Source organism: Strongylocentrotus purpuratus, unplaced genomic scaffold (genome assembly GCF_000002235.5).
Source record: "Strongylocentrotus purpuratus isolate Spur 01 unplaced genomic scaffold, Spur_5.0 spur5_scaffold_6, whole genome shotgun sequence".
NCBI classification, from domain to species: domain Eukaryota; kingdom Metazoa; phylum Echinodermata; class Echinoidea; order Camarodonta; family Strongylocentrotidae; genus Strongylocentrotus; species Strongylocentrotus purpuratus.
In genome coordinates this window covers 57893651-57916155 of record NW_022145612.1, presented here as the reverse complement: position 1 = coordinate 57916155, position 22505 = coordinate 57893651, and the positions used below count along the sequence as shown (strand labels likewise).

At 35.3% G+C, this 22505-nt stretch overlaps 2 protein-coding genes across 2 annotated transcripts in view; one reads left to right on the top strand and one right to left on the bottom strand.

The window, feature by feature from the left end:
- The window catches only part of LOC115918243, a 54949-nt gene extending 38567 nt beyond the window's left edge, over positions 1 to 16382 (top strand). The window contains exons 6-15 of the mRNA XM_031000090.1: positions 172 to 294; positions 2060 to 2275; positions 4307 to 4429; positions 6189 to 6297; positions 7738 to 7873; positions 10060 to 10108; positions 11081 to 11193; positions 12543 to 12689; positions 12980 to 13079; positions 13642 to 16382. Of these exons, the coding sequence (XP_030855950.1) occupies positions 172 to 294; positions 2060 to 2275; positions 4307 to 4429; positions 6189 to 6297; positions 7738 to 7873; positions 10060 to 10108; positions 11081 to 11193; positions 12543 to 12689; positions 12980 to 13079; positions 13642 to 13788 (1263 nt within the window). The 3' untranslated portion in view covers positions 13789 to 16382. The remainder of the gene's footprint in view (positions 1 to 171; positions 295 to 2059; positions 2276 to 4306; positions 4430 to 6188; positions 6298 to 7737; positions 7874 to 10059; positions 10109 to 11080; positions 11194 to 12542; positions 12690 to 12979; positions 13080 to 13641) is intronic.
- A 4237-nt stretch (positions 16383 to 20619) lies between these two features.
- Positions 20620 to 22071, bottom strand: LOC115919515 (mitochondrial uncoupling protein 1-like; the record flags this gene model as incomplete). The annotated part of the gene is given in 3 exon segments (XM_030973560.1): positions 20620 to 20702; positions 21295 to 21385; positions 21932 to 22071. Coding segments are annotated over 3 exon segments (283 nt in total), but the record flags the coding sequence as incomplete, so codon positions are not given.
- Positions 22072 to 22505: the final 434 nt, after the last annotated feature.

Genomic DNA, 22505 nt, shown 5'->3' with positions numbered 1-22505 from the left:
CTAGTGTATTTCAATATAAACCTTTTGCATTTTTTTTTTTTTTTTGCTTTAAAAATGTGAAATCATTTTTTAAAAATAATACAAGCTGCCTATGCTAACAAAAGAATTAAAGAGCTATGAAATGCTATTGTGCTTCTTTATCGAATGGAACGTTTTGTATTTGATTTCCAGAGGGGGAGAGTACTGCTGCTGCGAGGTAATAGTAAGATGGAGTTTGAAGACTGGAAGAACATCTTAACAGCAGAGACAGGTGCATTTGTGCCCAAGTCTACCATCGCCCCTCCCATTAGCAAGGTAACATCTTTGGTAGATGGTAACGTAGTCATTTTCTTATGCTCTATGCACATTACTGTAAAAAAAAAAAAAAAATTGCACACATGAAGAGCTTGCAAATTTGATGAGTGGTTCAGATTTGGGAAAGCTACACAAAATAATCAAATCCAGCTGACTTAAAGGTAAAGACCAGTTATGGTCATGCAATTGCATTGTGAAAGATCTGTTGTGGAATTGATCAGAAAAGGTTGATCATCTAGCATATAAGTATTGGTGTGTACTGCAAGGTTCCAGAATCATCAAAATGATAAGAAATTTGGCCCAGTCTTCGTAAAGTTACAAGCACTGTACACAGAAAGATGTATATGGGACTATACGCGCACGTGCGCGACACATGCGTTTATCTCTCACAGACCATGTAGATAAACTAATTTACCAAATATATCAATTAGTAGGTGGTTTCCCGGCAAATCTTTATCATCATGTATTAGTCAAAACATATTCTTTCACATGATTGGTAATAAGAGCTACCATTTAATTTTTTGAAATTGGGGCGTTTCCAATACTGGTCTTTACCTTTAACATTGAATTGTTTAATGTACCAAAGTTTCTTGCCATAAAAATATCTGTAATTTACAATTTGCGGAAGCTTCACATTATGAAATTTTCTAGTTTTAAGTATATAATCCAACTGCAATCTGAAGTATATATATTTCTTCTTTTAGTAGGGGTGGATCCAGGTTTGTCTGAAGGGATGGGTATAAATTTGCCTCTCTCCTCTATCCTTTTCTATGTTTCATATTCCTTTTCAAATTGCCCTTCTGCAGAGGTCTACTCTGTTGTCTCCCATGTCTTATATGTAACCTCCATCCGCTGTGTGGTAAAGCTTATACATACATGGTCTTACATAGATAGGATATAAGAAATTCATAAAATCTGGCTGTGTGCCATGTATTATAACGTGATAAGCTTGCAATAAAATATTCCTGTCATAAACAATTTACATCCTGAAAATAATGCCAGAAATTTTATGATTTCAGAGCCCATATCATTTCCACGTAATCTCCTGAAATCTCTATTGGCTCACCGTCGCCAATTAATGTTATTTCATTTAAGAGCAAACACGCATCCATTGTTTATCATTATCATACCTTTAGGACCAAATATCTTACTGGTAAAAACAGTCGCCTTAGGGTTTTCATAAGGGTGTGGTTTTAAAGATTGATCCTTTAGTTGTCATCCTATAATCCTTTGTTTCCCAAGCGTAATGATCAAGTTTTGTGGTAGAAAAGTAAATGACGTCGTTGTTACTATGTTGTAAATCAATTTGACAGAACATAGCAAGGAATATGAGTCATTGGATCTTTGTTTTTCTTTAGTTTTTAAAGCTTTGAGCAAAGGGTCTCTGGGCCAGAATTCTATAACAATTAAGCATATATGTTTATGTGTATATCTTTTCTCTTTGTGATATGCGTGTAGTTAAATGTTTAAAGTCCTTTTATCATACCTATATCTTAACCATTATTTTTCATTCACTGAGATATATTTGTTAAGAATATTCATGATTATTATTAATGTGTAAGAATTTTGAGCCAATGAGAAAATATTACTATACCTCATGCTTTAATTGTGATTGAGTTTTTGGATGGCCTTAACATACATGCGTTTGATGCCGGAATTGTTAGTTTTTTAAAAAGCAGATTATGAACTGTTAGTATATCCATTTGTACTAAAATGAAACTACTTTCTTACAACTTCAATGTACTTCCTTTCTGTGTCCCATCAGAGGGTGCTGGTAGTGGATCTGGGTGGTTCGTCCGTCAGGGCAGGGGTACTGTCAGAGTCAGAGACCCCCTACCCACAGGTGTTCTTCCCCTGCGTGGCCGCCACCCATGGGCGGAGTAAAGACAAGACCGCTTACGGGTTTAACGCTCTTGCCCCTGACTGCAGGGCTAGCTCCAAGCTGCATTTCCCATTCAGGAAACAGGCCAAACTAGAACAGGTGAGTAAAGGAGGGGCGGGGCAGGATAGGGCAGCGTATGGCAGGGTAGGACAATAACAAATAGGACTATTAATTATAGGATAAGAATTAGAAAATAGGTTATTAATCTAATTGATACTACAGGTGTGAAAAGAGGGGATGTGCAACAAGAAATAGAGTAAACGATTAGGACTTGAATTCCAAACAAGAATGGTTTTTGGCATTTGTGATTCTTGAATCGTGAAACAAGTTGAGTGAAACTTCCTTTGCCTTTGAATGTTCTTATTAAAATGCTAGGACTTCAAGATTACATTGAACTGTAGATTTTATGGAATTATACAGACAGCCATTTGAACTCATTTTTATTCACCCTAAGGATATGAAAGCAATTTTGGACAACTTAGTAAATTCTAGCAGGCATTATTCTCCTTGTAGACTGATTCAATTTCCATGATGACATGAAGGTAATGAGGTCTAGACTTTCAGTAAACATCGTTGATGACTTTCATAAAACATATTGTTCACATGCAACCTTCATGTCTTGACATACATGTGTACGTGAGGATTTAGTGTCTTATCATCTTATGAAAAGAAAAGGTCATTTGATATTCCATGACTAAGTAGCTAAAGACGAAAGCTTTAGATTTCTCCAGAGTAATTCTAAAAAAGGGTGTATTTATTTTACTGATACTTGGAAAAGTTCAAAAGTTTGAATTCACCTGGTAAAAACCTTCCACACTTTGAAAAAGCAGTCTGTTTTTAATGAGCAGCTCTTTAACTCTTTGTTGAATCTAAGATAATATGCCATTAAAGAAAGTTTGTGGACTTTGAAATGTTTGGAAAATTCAGTTTCCTTTCCATGCTCAAATAACCAAAATTTCATAGACTGTTATGTCCTTAAAAAGATTTTTTTGTCATTCTAAAAGCACATACACAGCCCTAATGTATAAATGTGTTTTTAAGTCTTGTATAGGCTACAGCTTGTGAATATTTTCATAGTAAAAAAAATGAAAGTTATTTTAGATGTATAAACATCTCACTATGTGTATTTTCGATCAATTTATTCTCCCAAAAATGAAAAAAAATGTCTTTAATTTCATTCTGTTAAATCCATATTACCTTTAATAATTGTGGTGACAGGATATGATTCAAGTAGGTACACTCCAGACGAGAGGGGGATAGCAAGATACTAATCCAAGAGCAAGCATTGCCAAATGGCATGTGAGAAACCTTTTGCTAAGGCCAAGTGGAAAGTCCCAAATATAAGCCTCATCTCTGCTTCTTCTAAAATAACCCCGGCTCATGCCACCCAACAGGAAGGGTGCCTAGAAATTTCACATCTCAGAGGGAGTTTGGGGAAAGAGAAAAAACATGAAACTTCAGGAACTTCAGAACTCCAAATCCTAGTGGCAAAAGAAAGATGTGTGTACAGCTTAACTGTTTATAAAGGATTAGTGATATCCATTTGTGTTACATTAATGAGCATCTCTTAGTTTTATATCTATGAATCCCTCGTCCTACTGATTTTTTTTTAAAGAAACAAAACTATGAACTTCCAACTTTTATCATCTTTAGTATCCATGACTTGAGCATAGCTGTTTGGTAATATAATGGTTTTTGATGCAAAATGTCTCATTCAATATGGCTAGAAATTGACAATCTTAAAGAGAAGTTTTACAAGAGACAAAGTTTTGAACCTTCAAAGCTTTGGTACCATACAGCTTTATTTATTAAATGAGATGACTATGCATCAATGTAGTAATTGATGCGGCATCAGAAATATACATACCGGTACTATACACTGTCATATTTTCCCTGCATACAGTAAATGTTATCACAGGTAGATATTGACTTGGAGCTGAACTTATGAAAGAAACAAAACTCTGAACTTCTAACCGTTATAATCTCTGATATCATGATGATGAATTTCTTTTTGGACAATGGAAATTTGTCCTTGCCTCTAATGAATAAGCAATTAAACTTAATAAGATAATCCAATCACACAGTTTGTGACTCAGTTTTTTATCTCTGTTTCTTTCTTTTTCATTCTAGTTCAAGCTGAACATGTCTGTCACAGAGGGCCTCCTGGAAACAGCTTTCTCGGAGCTATGTGTAGATCCCATTGCATATACTGTGCTTGTCATTGTACCATTCAACATGGGACCAAAGATGACTGTAAGTATAAGAAAAAGTCGGCAATACAACATCCTAAAAACATTGAAACAATGCTAGGTGATGGTGGTGTTCAAATGAAATAAAATGTAATCATATACAAGAATTTTCCTCCTCACTCAACAGTGATGCCCCAGTCACACTAACAGGGCCACCACTATGCCAACAACAGGTAGCAAAGAACCTTACATTACCCTGAATGGTCATGGAGAGGTTGGTTTGGAATTGGAGTTGTTTAGAGTTGCAGTGTGAATGAGGTATTAGAGCTTGATTATAGTAAGATGTTATTAAACAGGAGAATGTGTAATCAGTGATATATACTGAAACGCAAGGTCTATATATATATTAAAGAGTGACGATAAAGGTCTTGCTTGCCTATTATAGTTAATCCTTCAGAAATTGTTTATTTATTATATAATTTTGGTCTATTCAACCCATAATTAGTATCATGTATCATTGTTTTTTGATTACTAGCCTTTGCCTTGTCATGAATCATTGTCCTTTAATAAGCTTCCAAGGCTAGCTTCCACATTCATTCTTCATCATCATATCAATCATCACTGTGCCTATATCCCAAGCTGTCACTCTCTAAGTTTGCAGTGTTTTACCAGCTTTACACCATCATGTAATAATACACAGTAATTTGGCCAGAGGACCCTACCATTTTGTGAATTGGAAATCTTGAACAAATTAGTGACATTCCCATAAAATAGAAGTCACAATTACTTTTTAATCACTTGATCGTAATGTGGGGTTCATCAACTCCTTCACACGCATTCAGGTATGACTGTATTTGTTAAAAAAGTCTTTTCCCACTGTCTCAACTTTTGTGTGTGTAGACAATTTGCGGTTGTTCTATGCCCAACCTCTTTTTATGTTCCTTCTCATATATGTCTTATCACCTTAATAAGGAAATATGCTCTTGAATTCTTGATTAAATAGGGATTGATTGAAGGATTGACATTTGTCCATGTCCAAGGTCAATATTAAATTTATATTAGATAAAGTATGTCTCATAGGTAACAGGCTTTACCGAATAATAAACAGATATTGGCATTGACCTCTGCATCTGAGTATCACCCCAATTATCACTGGCTATAGGAACACCCCCTGGGTTGGTTTGTTGTTATTGACATTGGCTCATCGGTGCTGTCGCCACTCAATTACAGAACTCAGCAAAATGACAACTGTACGGCCATCTCACCGGTGACTCGATCCATGCGAGCTGTTCAGTACCGCATGTGGTTTCAGTTTGGCTATTATTATAATTTCCTGTTGTGATCCGGCCTACCCCTCTCCAATCCTACCCCTCTCTGCTTAGCTTTATGAAAGAGGGTGGGCTCTCGATTACTTGAATGTGAGAAAATGAAACTGATAGCAATATCTGATATTATCTAGTTTGCAGTCATCGCTTTCCTAAGCATGTATGGCAATATTTTTGCCCATTTGATTATTTACAGATGGCATGATTGCAATAGATAATCGCCCTCATTAAGATCTACCATACTAACCTATATATTCATGATATGGGCATCAACATTTATTGTATTAATTATTAGTAAATTCCGTTCCTTTAACTGTGATATAGCACTGATCATGTGCATTGCTTTCATGTGAGTTTCTTTGGTGAGAGACACAAGGGCACTCAAAGTCTTCCCAAGTTCAGAAATGCCCTTCTGGCTCTCAGCAGACAAGATTATTCCTTCTTGTATCTTTTCAATCATCTTTCTTCAATAAACCCATAATTTTGTTCATACTATAGGAGAAGCTGGTTGAAATGATCTTTGAACGATTCAATGTAGAGGGCATCCTGGTTCAAGAACAGGCACTGATGGCACTCTACTCATACAAAGCTACCTCAGGCATAGTGGGTAAGAATCAGCACAATTATTACAAGTTTGTCTTATTTATCTTCCTCCTCCTCCACCTTCTTCCTCCTCCACCTTCCTCCTCCTCCACCTTCTCCCCTTTCTCCCTTTTTTCTTTTGTTATTGTTGTTGTTCTTAATCTTCTTTTTTTTTTCTTTTTTTCTTCTAGCTTCTTCTTCTTCTTTTTCTTCTTCTTCTTCTTCTTCTTCTTCTTCTTCTTCTTCTTCTTCTTTTTCTTCTTCTTCTTCTTCTTCTTCTTCTTCTTCTTCTTCTTTCTTCTTTTTCTTCTTTTTCTTCTTTTTCTTCTTCTTCTTCTTCTTCTTCTTCTTCTTCTTCTTCTTTCTTCTTTTTCTTCTTTTCTTCTTCTTCTTCTTCTTCTCTTCTTCTTCTTCTTCTTCTTCTTCTTCTTCTTCTTCTTCTTCTTCTTCTTCTTCTTCTTCTTCTTCTTCTTCTTCTTCTTCTTCTTCTTCTTCTTCTTCTTCTTCTTCTTCTTCTTCTTCTTCTTCTTCTTCTTCTTCTTCTTCTTTTCTTCTTCTTCTTCTTCTTCTTCTTCTTCTTCTTCTTCTTCTTCTTCTTCTTCTTCTTCTTCTTCTTCTTCTTCTTCTTCTTCTTCTTCTTCTTCTTCTTCTTCTTCTTTTTTTAAATGTGATCTGCTCCCCCTTCTCTATCAATGACAATGTTAGATGTAACACACTTTAAAAAGCAATCAAATAGTAAGAAATGTTAAAGGTAACTTATCTGCAAGCTCTTCAAATCATCCATGTGTGTTGATATACACGTATAAGTACATTTCCTGATGAAATGTTATTAATATATCCGGAGCATAAATCTTCCCCAGCCATGATTTCTTGGCACAGTAAAGTTTTGATACAGGTCTTCCTCAGTTCATGGACATGCAGAATTTACCTAAGTTTGATTGGAAACATTTTCTCTGACCCAAGTAAGTTGTCTCAAAGAAACCAGATAAAATTTCAAAAGGAAGACTTTTTTTCAGGACTGGGCATTGAATGTATTAGAGATCCATGTATTGCAGCAAGTAGTATTGCTGATCCCTTCAGTATAAAACCATGGAGTTAGTAACTCCATGATAAAACACACAATTTTAAGGATAAACATGACAATTCATCTTGCATCACTGCACTAAAAAACATTGATTTCCAAAAAGACAAATCTTCACATGTTTTTAATATTATACTGAATAAAACCTTCTATACATGTATATATATATCATGTGTTTTGTATTTATTTATTATATATTTAATATTTTATTGCATACTTGACATATTTATGATAGATATATCATGTTTCAGCAAAAGCATATCACAACTAGTGCCATCAGTGTGGTCAGCCATGATTAGTTCATGCAACGCACCCTAATTTTGTGGTCTATAATCTTTATTGACATCATATTTTTGTTTTTGGTACTTTTTTTTACTCATACAGTCAACATTGGTGAGAGGGTAGACATCGTGCCGATCGTGGATGGTTACATTGTGGAGAAGGGGGTGTACAGGTTACCGTTTGGAGGGAGGCAGATCACAGAGCATCTCACCAGGCTTCTAACAGAGACAGGCCACAGGTAAGCAAATAAATCTTCCAAATAAAAGAATTAAACAATTTAAATGATATATAATTAATATAAAATCAGAAAACTGGTGTCTTTGTACATTTTCCTTATATTTCCAGCAACATGCAACTGACCATGCTCTTGCAAGGATTAATATCCAACACAAGCCATATTACAACTTGAATGCTAGACTTAATATTTCATCTACACATCATACATCTATGTATATCATTAACTGCAATCGTAATGAAGTAAATGTAATTACAAAAGTTTGTGTGCATGCTTATTAATTTAACATTAATTACTTCCATTGTCTAAAAACAACTAATCCCAACTGTATCATGTGTCCTATAGTCTGTCAATCAAGTATAATCACTCACATCTGGGACCCCTGCTATAGGTTGGTTAAAGCCATTTTAGTCCATACCTGTGCTAGATGGGATACGCCCACTAAAATTTGAAGTTCAGCAATCTATTTATAAAATCAACTGCCTATATCCTCATGATGGCTTCATTCATTCCCAGCATAATTAGCTCCAAATTGAGATCTGCCCATGTCACAGTGTGGATTGTGACGTCTTTCATTTGGTTGATGGAATTGACAAAGCTGGATGGAAATTTAATATTTGAGATGTCATAATTGACTAACTGTACCCTTCCAGAGCAGTTAAAAAGTTGGACACACCCCCAGAGCTGGGTGACTTGATTTGTTGTGGAAACTGCTCATTTGTAGCTTCCGTGTTTGATAGAGGAGTAGGGGCCCCTAGCTTGAAGTGAGAAAGCTGTAACAGAAATAACAACATAAACATCGTCATACCCAGAGTTTTTCTGGAAAAACAAACTGTACAGTTTCTACGCCCTAAATTAAATTCTTTCACCGAGAAGAGCATTTAAACGACATGAGATGATCTGTCAGAACCCCCTGGAATTTTCAAGCAAAATGGACAATTGTTCAGAATTACAGGAATGAAAATGAAGCGTTTTAAGATTGTTTAAGGTGCATTTTCTCCTGTTCTTATAATACATTTTTTGAATTCTCTAAGAAAATGATATAATTAAATCATCTTTCATAAGTGATTTAACCAGTTAACAGCTGTTTGTGTATCTGTGTTATTTTCTTTGATTACACAAAACAGTCTATGTGTAATATACAATATATCTCCTTTGTCTCATTTCAATGACCAAACATCAATTACATGTAGATATTGTTATAAACCTTTGAAGACTTGGGACACTGCCTGATAAATTTATGTGTCTTATTCGTCTAAGATATACATCTACCACATCGTCAAATCATAATCTCCATTGTTAGGTTTTCACAACAAATCTTTGCAAAATTGGAATCCCTTTAGTATCCTCACAGGAATCGTAAAGCATGAAGAAAGACATAGATGCAAGCTTGATTGGCTCCTGTTAATCAAGTCCAGCTGGACATGATACACACCTAATTTACAGTAATTTACTAACTGGTCTCCCCACAGCTGGTCTGAAATTCATTATTTCCTGCTTAAATTTAGAAGTCTTTTCCTCCCAGCCTCCAGGCGTCTCAATCTCATGTCTCAGCACTCCTCTGGGGCTCCTTTCCTTGCCTTATCGGACTTTCTGACAATCAACTTTGACATTCTAGAGTTTAAGGCCTATCATGAGACTAGGGAGTATAAAACACGTGAACCATGATGCCTTCTGGTTGTAGTAGCGTAATTATTGATAATAGAAAAGGTTCCACGCACATTCGTATCACGATAAGCTGAGAATATTTTTTGTTATAGAAGTACTTGAAATTTGTATGATCACTCATAAACATGATAGGAAAGACATTCAGGAAATAAGCTCAAGTTCAGTTAAAACACTATTGTATTGCCTGTAGAAATCACGTACAGGTTGTCTTATCTATCATTGTAAATTTCAAAACTCATCCATTAGGCTATTAATAATGTCAATAGCTTGATTTTTTAGAAAGCCTTTATGATCATGTTCATGAAAATTTGCTATCTATTAAATACTATTGCAGCTCATATAATGATTATATTTTGTTTCCAAAAGTATTCTCTTTTCTATTAACATTAACCATTTATTGCTGATTCCTTACACGATGACATCGATTGTAGATGTGTGCAAGGATATAAAACGCTGTCTTGCCAGTCGCTTTATAAAATGAAGAATGTTTAATGAATTAATGATATATTTCTTTTATGCAGGTTATTCTCTGAGGTGGAGAAGTACATTGGAAGACTGTTGAAAGAGAAGGTATGCATATCTTTACATACATATTAGTCATTCACTTCAAATTTGCTGGAACAATTTATTTATTATAAAGCTATATATTTGGAATTGTCATAGATACATTTTTATCAGAATAGAATGAAAAAAAATTGGTAGCATGTCTAATACTCAAGGTTGGTCAAGAATAGTTACAGAAAATATTGACTAAATTATAGGGAGAGATAATGATAACTGAGGACGATATAGATCGACAATTATACCCTTTTCTAACTGCACCGATTTTCATCGGATGCATCCGGACGCATCCGATGAAAGTGCCAGTTAGAAAGCAACAGAGGAGAAAAAGGCGATTAAATAGCCGATGAAAAGAAGAGAAATAGGCGATTAAATTCTCCTGCTCTAGAGCAGGAGAAATTCTCATTCTATCGGTGTGACACCGATGAAACGTGCAGTTAGAAAACGTTCTGGAGAAAAGGGCGATAAAAAAGCGATTAAAATGGTCAAAGGTCGCAGTATACGCGCGCTTTACCGTAACAAGCTGTGTTTGTTGACTTATGGTTAAACAAGCTGCATGCTAGCTAGATGGAGCGCGGGCTTAATAATTACGTAATAATTCTTCACTTCCGGCGAGGGCTCGCCACAGCGAGTGAATTTCACCGGCAGTTAGAAACCAACAGGGGAAAACTGCGGTTTCACCTTTGTTTACATAAGGAAAATTCAATCGGTATTTTCATCGGTGTGACTCCGATAGAGTGCAGTTAGAAAAGGGTATTAGGTGGAAGGAGGGAGAGACAGAGAGAGGGAGGGAGAGACACAGAGAGACAGAGAGAGAGGGGGAGGGAGGGAGATAAAGATCAGATTAAATACAAACATATCATCAACCCCCCCCCCCCCCCAAAAAAAAAAAAAAAAAAAAAAACAGTGACTAGTATAGTATTTGATTGACAAGTTAAAAAAGGGTAGATTTTAATAGATTTACAACTATTCACTTTACAGGCCTGTTTTGTAGCCCAGGACTACCATGCAGAGCTCAAATTTTGCTCCCTGGACCCAGAACTCTGCAGCACGTACCTGGACCTGGATAAATATGACGTACCAAACGGAACAGGGTAAGTCTCGAAACCTTGCAATTGTCACAATTTAGTCTATGGATATTGAGGGTGACGGGAAAGTGCAGTTTCACCTCAAAATCAAGGAAAGATATGCTCGTCACAATGGAGTGACTGAAGGAGTCCACATTTTCTGATTATAATTTTCAAAAGCTTTTTAAGAATTTGTATTGTCAGAGGAAAAATATTTGAATATTTGAGTGACAGTGCACTTTCTTTGTACCTAGGGATATTCAGATGCCCCTATAGCAATGGAGAGACTTTTACAAATAGCTCACAATGTGAGCACATCATCAGATTGAGGAGAGATTGATGGTTTTGTTATTTCTGTTGTTATTGCTTTGAATTTTATAGTTCCCTTGGTTGGATATTGAACAAATTAAATATTGAGCAAATATGTCTACCACTTAATTAGTTGTCATGAATAACACTCTCCCAGAATCTAGTCATAGACAGTATCCAACAGAAAGAAGGGACCTCTGTAATAAGAAAGGTCACAGCTCATTTAATCATTATTTTATTTTTGTAGAAATTTCCCCTAGCCTTTATTCAAAATGTCATTTAATCTACTGGAAGGTTATTTAAGATGCAAAACAAGTTCCAGGGCAAAATGTCTTGATTTATCAAGAATCCGGAAGCCTAGGGGCTTCCCCAAACCTTGCTGGCAGCATCATGTCCCTTGGCTAGATGAGGTCATCTATTTTGTCTATAACTTTCTCTTCATGATATTGCCCAACAAGAAAGCTGCACTGGCCCAAAGCCAGACATCTAGTTTCCCTCCTCGATCATAGGCCGACAAAAAATAAGAGAAGTAGATTTGTGAGAACAAGGGTTAACCTAAAACCATACTACCCGAGGGAGTTTGAGAACGGAAGAGGAAGAGGGGTCAAAATGGGTTGCATAATTGGATGATGAAGAGGAAGTCTGAATCAAACAATTGAACAGGGCCAGGTGAAGGTCTGATCTTAGACAAAAGGGTAACACCAGAAATTATCTGATTATTAGAGCTTGAGTGATTCAATATTAGGTATTGTGAAAAACATCATTCAATGCTTCCAGCTACTTACCTGCTAGTTCTATTTTGTGCAGTATCAAGCAGTGTCTCTGCCATGATGAGACAATAATGTCTTCTGAAACAGACTTTCATGAGCTTTTCCTTACTCTGTGGGTGGATTATTTAGTATGCAGATTGAACAGATTAATTCAACTCATTCACTGCTAAGTCATGGGTTATAGGATAATTTAATTTCTATTTGTACACCTCTGCCACTGACAATGATGTTGAAAATTCACTATCTTACTTTACTTTATTATAATATGTGCTATTCCATTGTATTACCTCTTTACAGAACTATCAAGTTGGACTACTCCAGATTCCGCTGCACTGAGGGCCTGTTCCACCCTGAGGTTTGGGGCAAGGACCATCCTGGTCTTCATACACTGGTCTACAATGCAATCCAGGCATGCAACATGGAACAAAGGAAAACAATGGCCAAGTATGTCAATGTTCTCATCCCACTTAATTTATCATCATTCTAATTTTGTATTTATTTTATTATCAGTGTTTTAATTGTTTAGTTTACACAAATTTTACAACAAAGATAGTGATATTAAGATGACAGAGCTATTTGAATTGTTCTTTGTATCCCAATAAACAATTTATTTACAAAGGGGAGGAACTAGAAATGTTTTTATGTCTGTTTAATACTGAAGGGCACTTTAAGGATTAAAGACAAAAACTGTATTATAACTCATGTGTGATTGAATTTATTTTCCCCTGTATTAGGAGCATCTACCTGTGTGGAGGTACAACTTTGCTACCAGGCATTGCAGAGAGATTGAGAACGGAACTCACCAAGATGCTACCAAAGAGTACACTGGTCAAGGTAATTACCATTTTAACATTTCTAGTGCCTTAAATAGTTTGTTATCAACAAAACAATATCATTTTCTTTCAGGTATATGAATTTGTGGATTTGGATATTATTTGACATTTTATGTATCAGGGAAAAAAAGGTATTATGTTGTGAAACCTTGCCTCATGCATTGTGTTCTACATGGCCTAATGGTCTATCTGCTAAATATTGGAATATTTTGTGGGGGGTTTTCTAGTCAGAAGGGCATTAGCTCTGTGTTGAAGTATATGAGTTAATGCCTGTCTGGCTCCAAGCAGACAATTTATTGAATAAAATATGGGTCTGCAAATACAAGTACACTGCAGAAATGACATGAAAAGGAATGAAGTTGGTGACACATCTGTTTATTTGTATTTTGTGGTTCCTAATTGCATAGGGATCTGGTTAGATTGAGCTACCTAAATCTAAAAAATGTCCTATGCAGTTTCCTGCCTCTTATAAAACTATCCTCGGATTTAAATATCAGAGTATAGGGATGAACAATTAGGTGTACATTAATTAAACGTGTTGGCTCCTTGTATCCCCTATGCAGGTCCATGCTGCACCAGAGCGCTACCATGCAGCCTACAACGGAGCCAACGTCCTGGCACCTCTCTCAGCATTTGATAACATGTGTATCACAAAGGAAGAATGGAGACAGCTGGGACCAACAAGTCTCACAAAATGGACAACCTCGTAGACTTGCTCAGATGCTCTGGTGACAATTGCTCTTTGGCTGGTTTTCTGTACTTGGTGAATTTCAAACTTCATTCTCGGACCAAACACTATACCTAGCCAGAACTCTTAACCCTTCACCTGAAATGAAACCCTAATGCAACCTTAACCCTTGCCCTGTATCTTTGAAAAAAATAAAGCCATGAGCAGTTGTTGCCCTAGCTAGCATATGTTGGATCACAAGGAAGTCATTTCTTGACTGGATCTCAAAGTTCAACTGTTTATCAAGTAGCCATTTTGGATTAATTTATTAGATTACAAGCTTTTTTTGTTTTACACTCATGCAACAATTTTTTTTCCCCTCTAAAATACATGTAAGCTAGATGATGAGGAGGAGAGTAAATATTTTTGACAGATTCAACTTGTTGGTGATTGTGAACAAATAATGGGGAGTTAAAGCTTACAATCTTTTAAAAATGTAATTTTAGAGATTGCACTCTTTAATGGTATACACAAGTTCAAGACATCTTGTTCGTGACAAAATTCTTATATGTAAAGAGGATTAAATTGTTGACATTGACTTTGTATATAAAAGTTTGAACTACACGTTTGGTAGTTTTTTTCTTTTTGTCAATCTTTTTAATGCTGAAGAGAAGCAAACTAGGTGGATTACCTACTTTTGTCTAGATTTGTCAAATAAGTTTCAACTACAATTTCCTTTGTCTTGTTGTCGAAAAGAACCAGGGTTTTTTCTATTCTTTTGAAATAAAAACAGAATTGATATTTCAACTTATAATGTATGTCATCAAATAATGAATCTATATTCAGTTTGTAAATATTACAAATATTGAGCTCACTTTATGAGAAATCCCAACTTATAAAAATTCAATTCAAAACAAATACAATATTTTTCTTTATCAGTGACTTTAATGACTGGTTGTAATGAAGTTTTGTAAATAGAGAGACAGGATTACTGTATAGTGAGGAGACACATATATTCCCATATTCTATTTTGTATACAAATTGTCCATCGTGTATATAGTTGTATATAGTTGATAGAATGAACGCCAGCCAGTATATAGATACATGTATGTGCCTTCCCAAACTCTTTTTTGAAGATGCTCTTGTAGAAGACCCATTTTAATGTTGTTGTTTTTTACTTCGACCTGTGTTTTCAAGTAGTTTGTAAATCACAGATTGCATCAAGAATATCTGAGAGATAATATTTAGTACTGAGTTTAAATTTTGTGTTTATAATTGATTGTCTGTGAATAAAACAAAGTTGTATGAAGTCTTTTAGATGGAATATTGTGAATGGTATGTGTATCAAGTAAAAACGTGTAGTTTTGTACAGATAATAGATAAAAACATGCACTCTGCTTGAGTATTGTATTCCAGCTGCATACAGGTTTATTGCAAACTTTTTGGGGTAGTATTTGAGCATTCAAAATGCTTTTTTCTAATTCTTTGTTATCACCATGTAGAAGAGTATTGTATGAACACATATATCTGGCTTCCAAAATCTCTAAGCATGTCTTTCATTATTTAGAGTTAGAATGTTAGAGACTATGTTATTATTATCCATGAAACATTTATATTTAAAGCTCTTTCATCAGCATGCATATTTTCTTATAATTTTGGCCATTCCTATTCATTGCATATTATGTTTATCAATATCTCAATACTTCTTCTTCTTCGCTATAAGTACAAGCCACCGTTGGGTGTATTATCGGACTGATTGTAGGTGCTGTGCAGGTGTATATATACAGGTAGTGTCTCAATAAAAGATCTACAATGAACTATGTGCAGTTAAAAAGACATCCGTAGCTTAACGGAGCTGGGTCTTGAGTACCTCTCTCTTAAAGCTTAGCAGAGAGGTACAGGCGACGGCGGCGGCAGCCTGCAGCTTTTATACAACTTATCTCTACTTATTTCTTTCTGTCTGTTTTTATTTGTTAAAATGTATTCACTCTTTCAAAAATTGTTATTTTTATACCCTAAAGTATAGGATGTACAGCCTCAATTTGGGGTTTAAATCAAAATCCAGAATTAATATCATTGTATCTATGTTGATTTTGTATTCTCCTATTCTTGTTTCATATTTTTATATTCGCAAAATAATTTTGTAGCGTTTTCACAAATGGGCTTTCTTGCAAATAAAGAAAAAATAATTTTCATTTGTCTACTTTCCATGAACCATATTATATGCTAATGTGAAGTTTATTGATCTGCTTTGAAAGCAATTGTAGTAGGTGAATTACAATAAACAAAAGTAGTTTTACTACAGATAATCACCATGTGTAATTAAATTCATTCTGATTAGCATTTTGATAGATATTTTGATATGTATTCAATTTTACTTTAACTTTAAATCATTCTTTGATTTTGTATAACAATTTAAGCAATACATTTGCCATAAAGCTGGACTTTTCTATATATTTGTTCATGTGAGCAATTTCAAGAGAATGGTAAAAAATAGCTGATGCTTATATAACTCTTATGTGATAGTATCATTATTCCAGAGTGTTACCAATGTATTAAATAAAAGTCTATTATGGAATATAAATGTATTGATAGTAAAATGTATGATCACTGCAATAACAATATGACAAAAACAAATTTATCTCTTGTGTTAATTCCTTTATCAGCTGAAGTATGTCTCATTTAGAAGGAACTAACCCATGAATATGACCGAGGATTTTAAATATTTTGTTTGGTAAAAAGCAATGAAAATAATGAAAAGTTTACATGTACAGAAGGTGCATTCATCATGTGGTAACTATGTGTGAGTAAATTTCAGGAAAGAGAGAATGTATAATGGTATGAGAGAAAGAAAGAGAGAAGGAAGAAGGATGTAAAGGAAAGAAACAGAAAGAGATAGCAACACCAACAAAATAAATCAATGAAAGAGCAAAAACTAGAGAAAAATTATCTCTACAAGATTTAAAGTTGATACCACATTCCTCCTTGTTTACAGATTTTGGCCAAGAAATTATATAGATTTCTTCATTCCTGTTGATTTCATGTATATTTATGCATTATACTATTGTAAATATCACCAAACTTGTATGTTACACACCTGCAAGCATAAATTGCACCTCAAGTATTTCCTGTGCAATATACTACCTGCCAATCAATAATAATCTACCATAGAAGTTATGACCTACTTTTCTTTTGAACCCATTAAATTTCACTGATGATGTAAAAAGTGTTAAAACTGTAAATGTTACATACAGTATTTTACTATAGCCACATATATTGCATCAATCTTATTTTCAAAAGCCTGGTTATGGGCCACTTAGATTGTAATATTAGTTGTAAAGTTGGCATTATATGCGCCATGAGCGTCAGAGCCTGGCGGATACCGGCGCTATATAAATATCCATATTATTATTATATTATTACTGCTCATTACTGCATATTTTGGTAAAAACGTGTTTCATGGACCATAAAAGTATGAAATAAACTTTGGAATATCTGTTAAATTATTTTAAAGAAAAGTCAATGCATGGCCAGACAATGACAACAAAATAATTTTTCTTTATTAACTGCATTTCCCATAATTTCCTTGATGACAAAGACTAAAGTATGAATTTCCAATAGAAGTTGTTTCTGTTCAGTTTTAATAAAATAGATGTATAAAATCTATATAAAAAACTTGATACACTAATATTTCATAACATATGACAATACAAAGTTAGAATATCAAAATATAATCTATGAAATACAGTTAATAGGTACATTAAAAAAGATGACCTGCGTATATAACAAAATACCATCCAGTCAACTGCATAGACGTAATGATATACGTTACTGGAAGCATTTGCATTGTAACATAAGTCGTATTACAATAATTGTTATTCTTTTAACAATATATCATCTCACTACATTTGTGCGTGTCTCACAGATTGATAAGTTTTAATTGCACTTATACATATTTAATCATTGCACTAGATCATAACATTTTTAACAATAGGAAAAGTTGTTCTTTAAAAAGCACACCTGACTTATTGCATGGATTGGCAATCTGAGATTAGACAAGAATTAAGGTAAAATGCAACTTCAGAATATTACTTCAGAAAATATATTGAATGACACAAGTTTGGTCCTATAAAATGTCAGCGATATATAACCCTCTGATTTAGAACTTCTTCACTAAAGATTATTATATTATATTCAGTTTTTTATTTAGATAGAAATTCTCTATCACCATCATATCTTAATAATGGTAACACCTTTCAATATGTTAATTATTCCATCAGAAGTCTACATACAATTTGCTGGATATATTTGCCAATGAGGTCATTTTTTTTGTTTACTAATCCTTAATCCATATATCCCAGCCATAAGAAACATCAAAAGTCAATGAAAAATTTGATCACAGCCAATCAAATACTGTTATTTCAATAGTCTACTTACATTTACCATAACATGTTATTATAACTAGTTTATGAAACGGGGTCCTGATACAAAGTATTGCTATATACTGTACCATACAGTAAATGCTGGGTCATTTAAAACATATCACAAATATTTTTGGTGTGATTTAGAATTTAGAGCTTATTATTTATGAAAAAATAATCTCTGGTAATCCATGCCAAATTCATTTACTCAAATTATGTCCAATGTGTGCATATTAATTGAAAAAGCTCAACTTTGGTCAGGATTGGTAGATCATTATATGCTTGGCCTACAAGCAGTGATCATTCTTGGTATATATGATTGATTAATGAGATGTAATGTCAAAATCAGGAAGCCTTATGTTATTGAGTACTGAAAAACAACACTTAGAGGTGATATACACTGTTGATCAAGCTAGTCACAAAATTTGATGAAAATGAAGTCTTTTTTTGTTGTTTGATTTATTATGACATGTGATTTTTTAAAGTAAACATACTGGTATCCCAATTCATTTTTAGAGGTTGAATCATATTCTATCCTCATAGATGTATGAAACATTATGATAATAAAGCATTTTATTTCTTTACACCTTCACCTACTACAAACAGTATGTATTATATTATAATTCATGATTTTTTTTTTATTATTACTTTAGACAGCCATTTATGTCTAAGTCTCAAGTTTTTGTGCAGCATTTCTGTTCTGTCATACCCAATAGTCACCACATATCACACAGAACACTGGCAAATACATTGAAATGACATTGTATTCCTCAAGGTTCTTATTTGCTTTATGACTTCAGCAACAAAATGTGACTGAGTTCTATACCTATGAATGTGAGAACTAGCTACAGTATATATCCCCAAGGGGTGTTTCATAAAGCTGTTCTAAAGTCATGCGTAACTTTATGAACAGCTTTATGAAACACCCCCCGGTGTATAGGTGGATCCTTGGGAGCATAGGAGCTGAGGGGCCAAAGAGAGAGGTGCGACCCAACTCCACTAAAGTACATCAAGGAACAAGCATTATTTAATGATAAAAGAGGCCAACAGCTCCCATTTTTGATTCTCAGAAGGCCTGTCAGAACTTTTTGTTGCTGATCAAAGATTTTTCTTTCCTGTGCCAAGCTGGAGATCATCTGCAGGAATTTCCCAAATAGTGTTATCAGGCAAACTTACTATAAGTAAATATTTTGCCCCCCCCCCCCCCCCCCCCCCCCATTTGGAAAATCCTGGATCTACTTCTGCCGGCATAACAGAGTTCTTCAGAGTGGCTGTATTCCAGCACGACGTCTGAGCTGCTCAAAGATCAAGAGTGATATACATGTATGAGGTCCTAGTCTGAGCCAGTTTGAGAAGAAGCCTTTATAGAGACCATACAAACCCTCGCTTCGTAGTGTCTTAAGAAGACAGTCTAGGGAACCTCGATACAGTATCTGGTCCTTCGGAATACCTGCATGTAAAGATGGTAAATACATCATCATGTCATCAAAGTCAAATCAGCATAGCATGCTGTGTTCTTCTCACACTTTTATTTAAATCCTGTCTGTTGTAGTTTGGCCAGGAGGGATTAGACCACCCAGCATGGTCACTGACAGGTGTTTATCTCATGAAATCAGCTCTCAATTAACATAAGAAAAAGGGGACCATGGGGGACCAGTGGTCACCGATTACCGTAGGCATTGTTTGCTATATAGAGGGCGTAGGTAGCTATAAGTAGTGCAGTGGGGCTTTAACCCATTTGATATGATTTTATATTTTCAACAGACTCCAACTTTACTTATTTCCGGCTTAGCATCCAACAGGTTAATTGCTGTACTTCACAACAACAAATCCCAGTTTTTAATACTTGTATTTTCATGTACCGGTAGACTGCACATCCAACATCATTTCTAAGCGTAGTGAAGGTCAGAGAAAATATAAAAGGACCATCTTTTTTACATCCATGAATACTTTAATATGGCCGTCGGTGTAAGAGGCTGTCCCTAATGGGTGGTTCTATGCCACATACTCTTTCCACAATGGCTCCCCAGACATTTCCCACAATAACCGAAGTCCTAACTTCAATTCTGGACACTTAACCCAACCTTGATCATAAGCCTTAACATGGTAACCTAAAACCTAAAAGCAACTGTCACTGGACCAACATTCAGATCACATTGTCAGTACATTTGGTTTACACCATCACCCCCCCCCCCCCCTCCTCCCCCCCCCCCCCCCCTCCCCAATGTTAGGAAACTAGGTTCCTTGGCGAATCATTTTACCCTCCATAAAATGATCATATTAATTAATTATCATATAAATTCATAAGAATAAAATGTGATATTGCCTTTATGGAGGGTCCTTTAAGATCTGCTCTTGTTGATTTTTCACCTTTGATTTTCTGATTCATAATTCTTGTTTTAATCACATCTACTGGTGAGGTAGCGAATGCCGTGGTGAAGCCTGCCCCCATTGATGAAACGAAGTGCAGCTTTGCCCCTTCTGTCATCCAGCCGTGGTTGAGTATAGAGTGCTTTGTGTGATCATAGGTGGGTACCTGGAGAGAAAAAAATGAGAAAACAAGAGTCAAACTATCGGCATGGCCAGAGGGGGATTGCTATAATTGACTTTCAAGAGGTGATAACCATAAAATAGAATAACAAAAAGGCTATTCCAATTTTTGTTTCCATTTATCACGATATTCCTATTTATCATGATTTTGCGGTACTCTTTATTTACAGGTTCAGAATGATAAAGAAAATTCATGTGGGATTTGAAACTGTTTAATTTAGACAAACAGCAGACCTTTCAGCTGTTGCCCTTAGCATAATTATCCTCATAAGACGTAATGTGAAACATTATAAAAACAGGTACGGATATGCAGGACTCCAGGTGATCACTTAAGTGACTGATTAAGGTACCAGGAGACATCTCTATACTGTTTTGAGATCACCAATCCGTTCACTTCTATATCGTCTATTGAGTGCTAGTAGGACATTAACTTATAACACTTTAACCTAACAGCCTCCTGTACCTGAGCAGCAGTAAGAATCATAGCCCTCTGCACTGTGGGGACGGTACCCCTGTAGAGCCCTCTCAGACCTTCAGCTTTAGCTATATCAGTGAAAGCATGCAGGAAGCCCCTGTACCTTGGCTGCTGTCCTGGCAGTGGTTGTCCATCTCCCTGGAGTCTAATCCTGACAATGTCCATAGGGTTAGCAAACCAGCTACCAAGAGCACCTGAAGAAGAGAGAGGAAGGGAATATAATCATCAAATATTTATCAGATTTAAAGATGAGTCCCTGAAAATCCAATTTACCAACTAATTACACTCCCTTGGAAGGGTCTTCTTTTTTTTGTTTTAAGAAGAGGGTATAATTTTTGAAAAATTGGTGACATAACCAACAAGGAAAAAGAGATAATAATTTGTAGGTGCCTTCTGGGTGAATTAAGTTGAAAGGGGTGGGGCATATTTCTTTGTGTACTGAATTGAGATATGCAACAATTGATTTGAAGCAGATGCACAGGCCACATGTACCCCCTAAATCCACTATCAAATTTATACCTAAATCATGATCATCTCATGTTCATTTATTCACTTTAAAACTGAGGGCTAAAGACAAATGTGCCATTTGCATCCATATAAATCTATTTTTCTTTGATTCATCTATCCTCTATCTCCTTCACCTCTCCTTTGTCATGTTTACTTGTGCCTAACTAATACACAACCTTTTCCCTAATCGCTAGGCTGGAAAGCAACCAAGCTAAAATCTCTAAATGCCTTACCTGCTGTAGCACCAGCAGCAAGCTTTATACTGAGGGGAGTTCTAGTTGGATCCTTGGCTCCATACAGTTTCTTGATAGGCTCATAAGAACCAAAACGTAATGTGCTATAAATGGCTTCCCGAATCAATGAAGGGATGAGTCTGCAAATATAAAGGGTTCAAGGTTTTTTTCAGCTATGTTAGATGTTATCACAGGGAGGATGGCAGGTTTTCTCATTATTGTTAAGTGCAAAAGTACATTATCAAGGAGTATACATAAATCCTGAATCTGTAAGTGCAGCCCAGACAGCAAGATCTTTATGGTAATGCAATGAAAATAAATTACAGATTTTTTTATAGGCATGTATTTTTATGTTGGTTTTTGTTTTCTACGTGGTTTACTACATAGAGTGAACAAGGAGACAGGCGCGGATCCAGGATTTCTTAGGGGAGGGGGCCCACCTTCTTTTTTTTTTTTTGCTCCTGAAAATTTGAAAATCGCGCCGGCCGAAAAGTCGCTCAATGGGGGGGGGGGGGGGGTACAGAGCACAATTTTTTTTTTTTTTTTTTTTTTTTTTTTTTGCTCCCGAAAATTT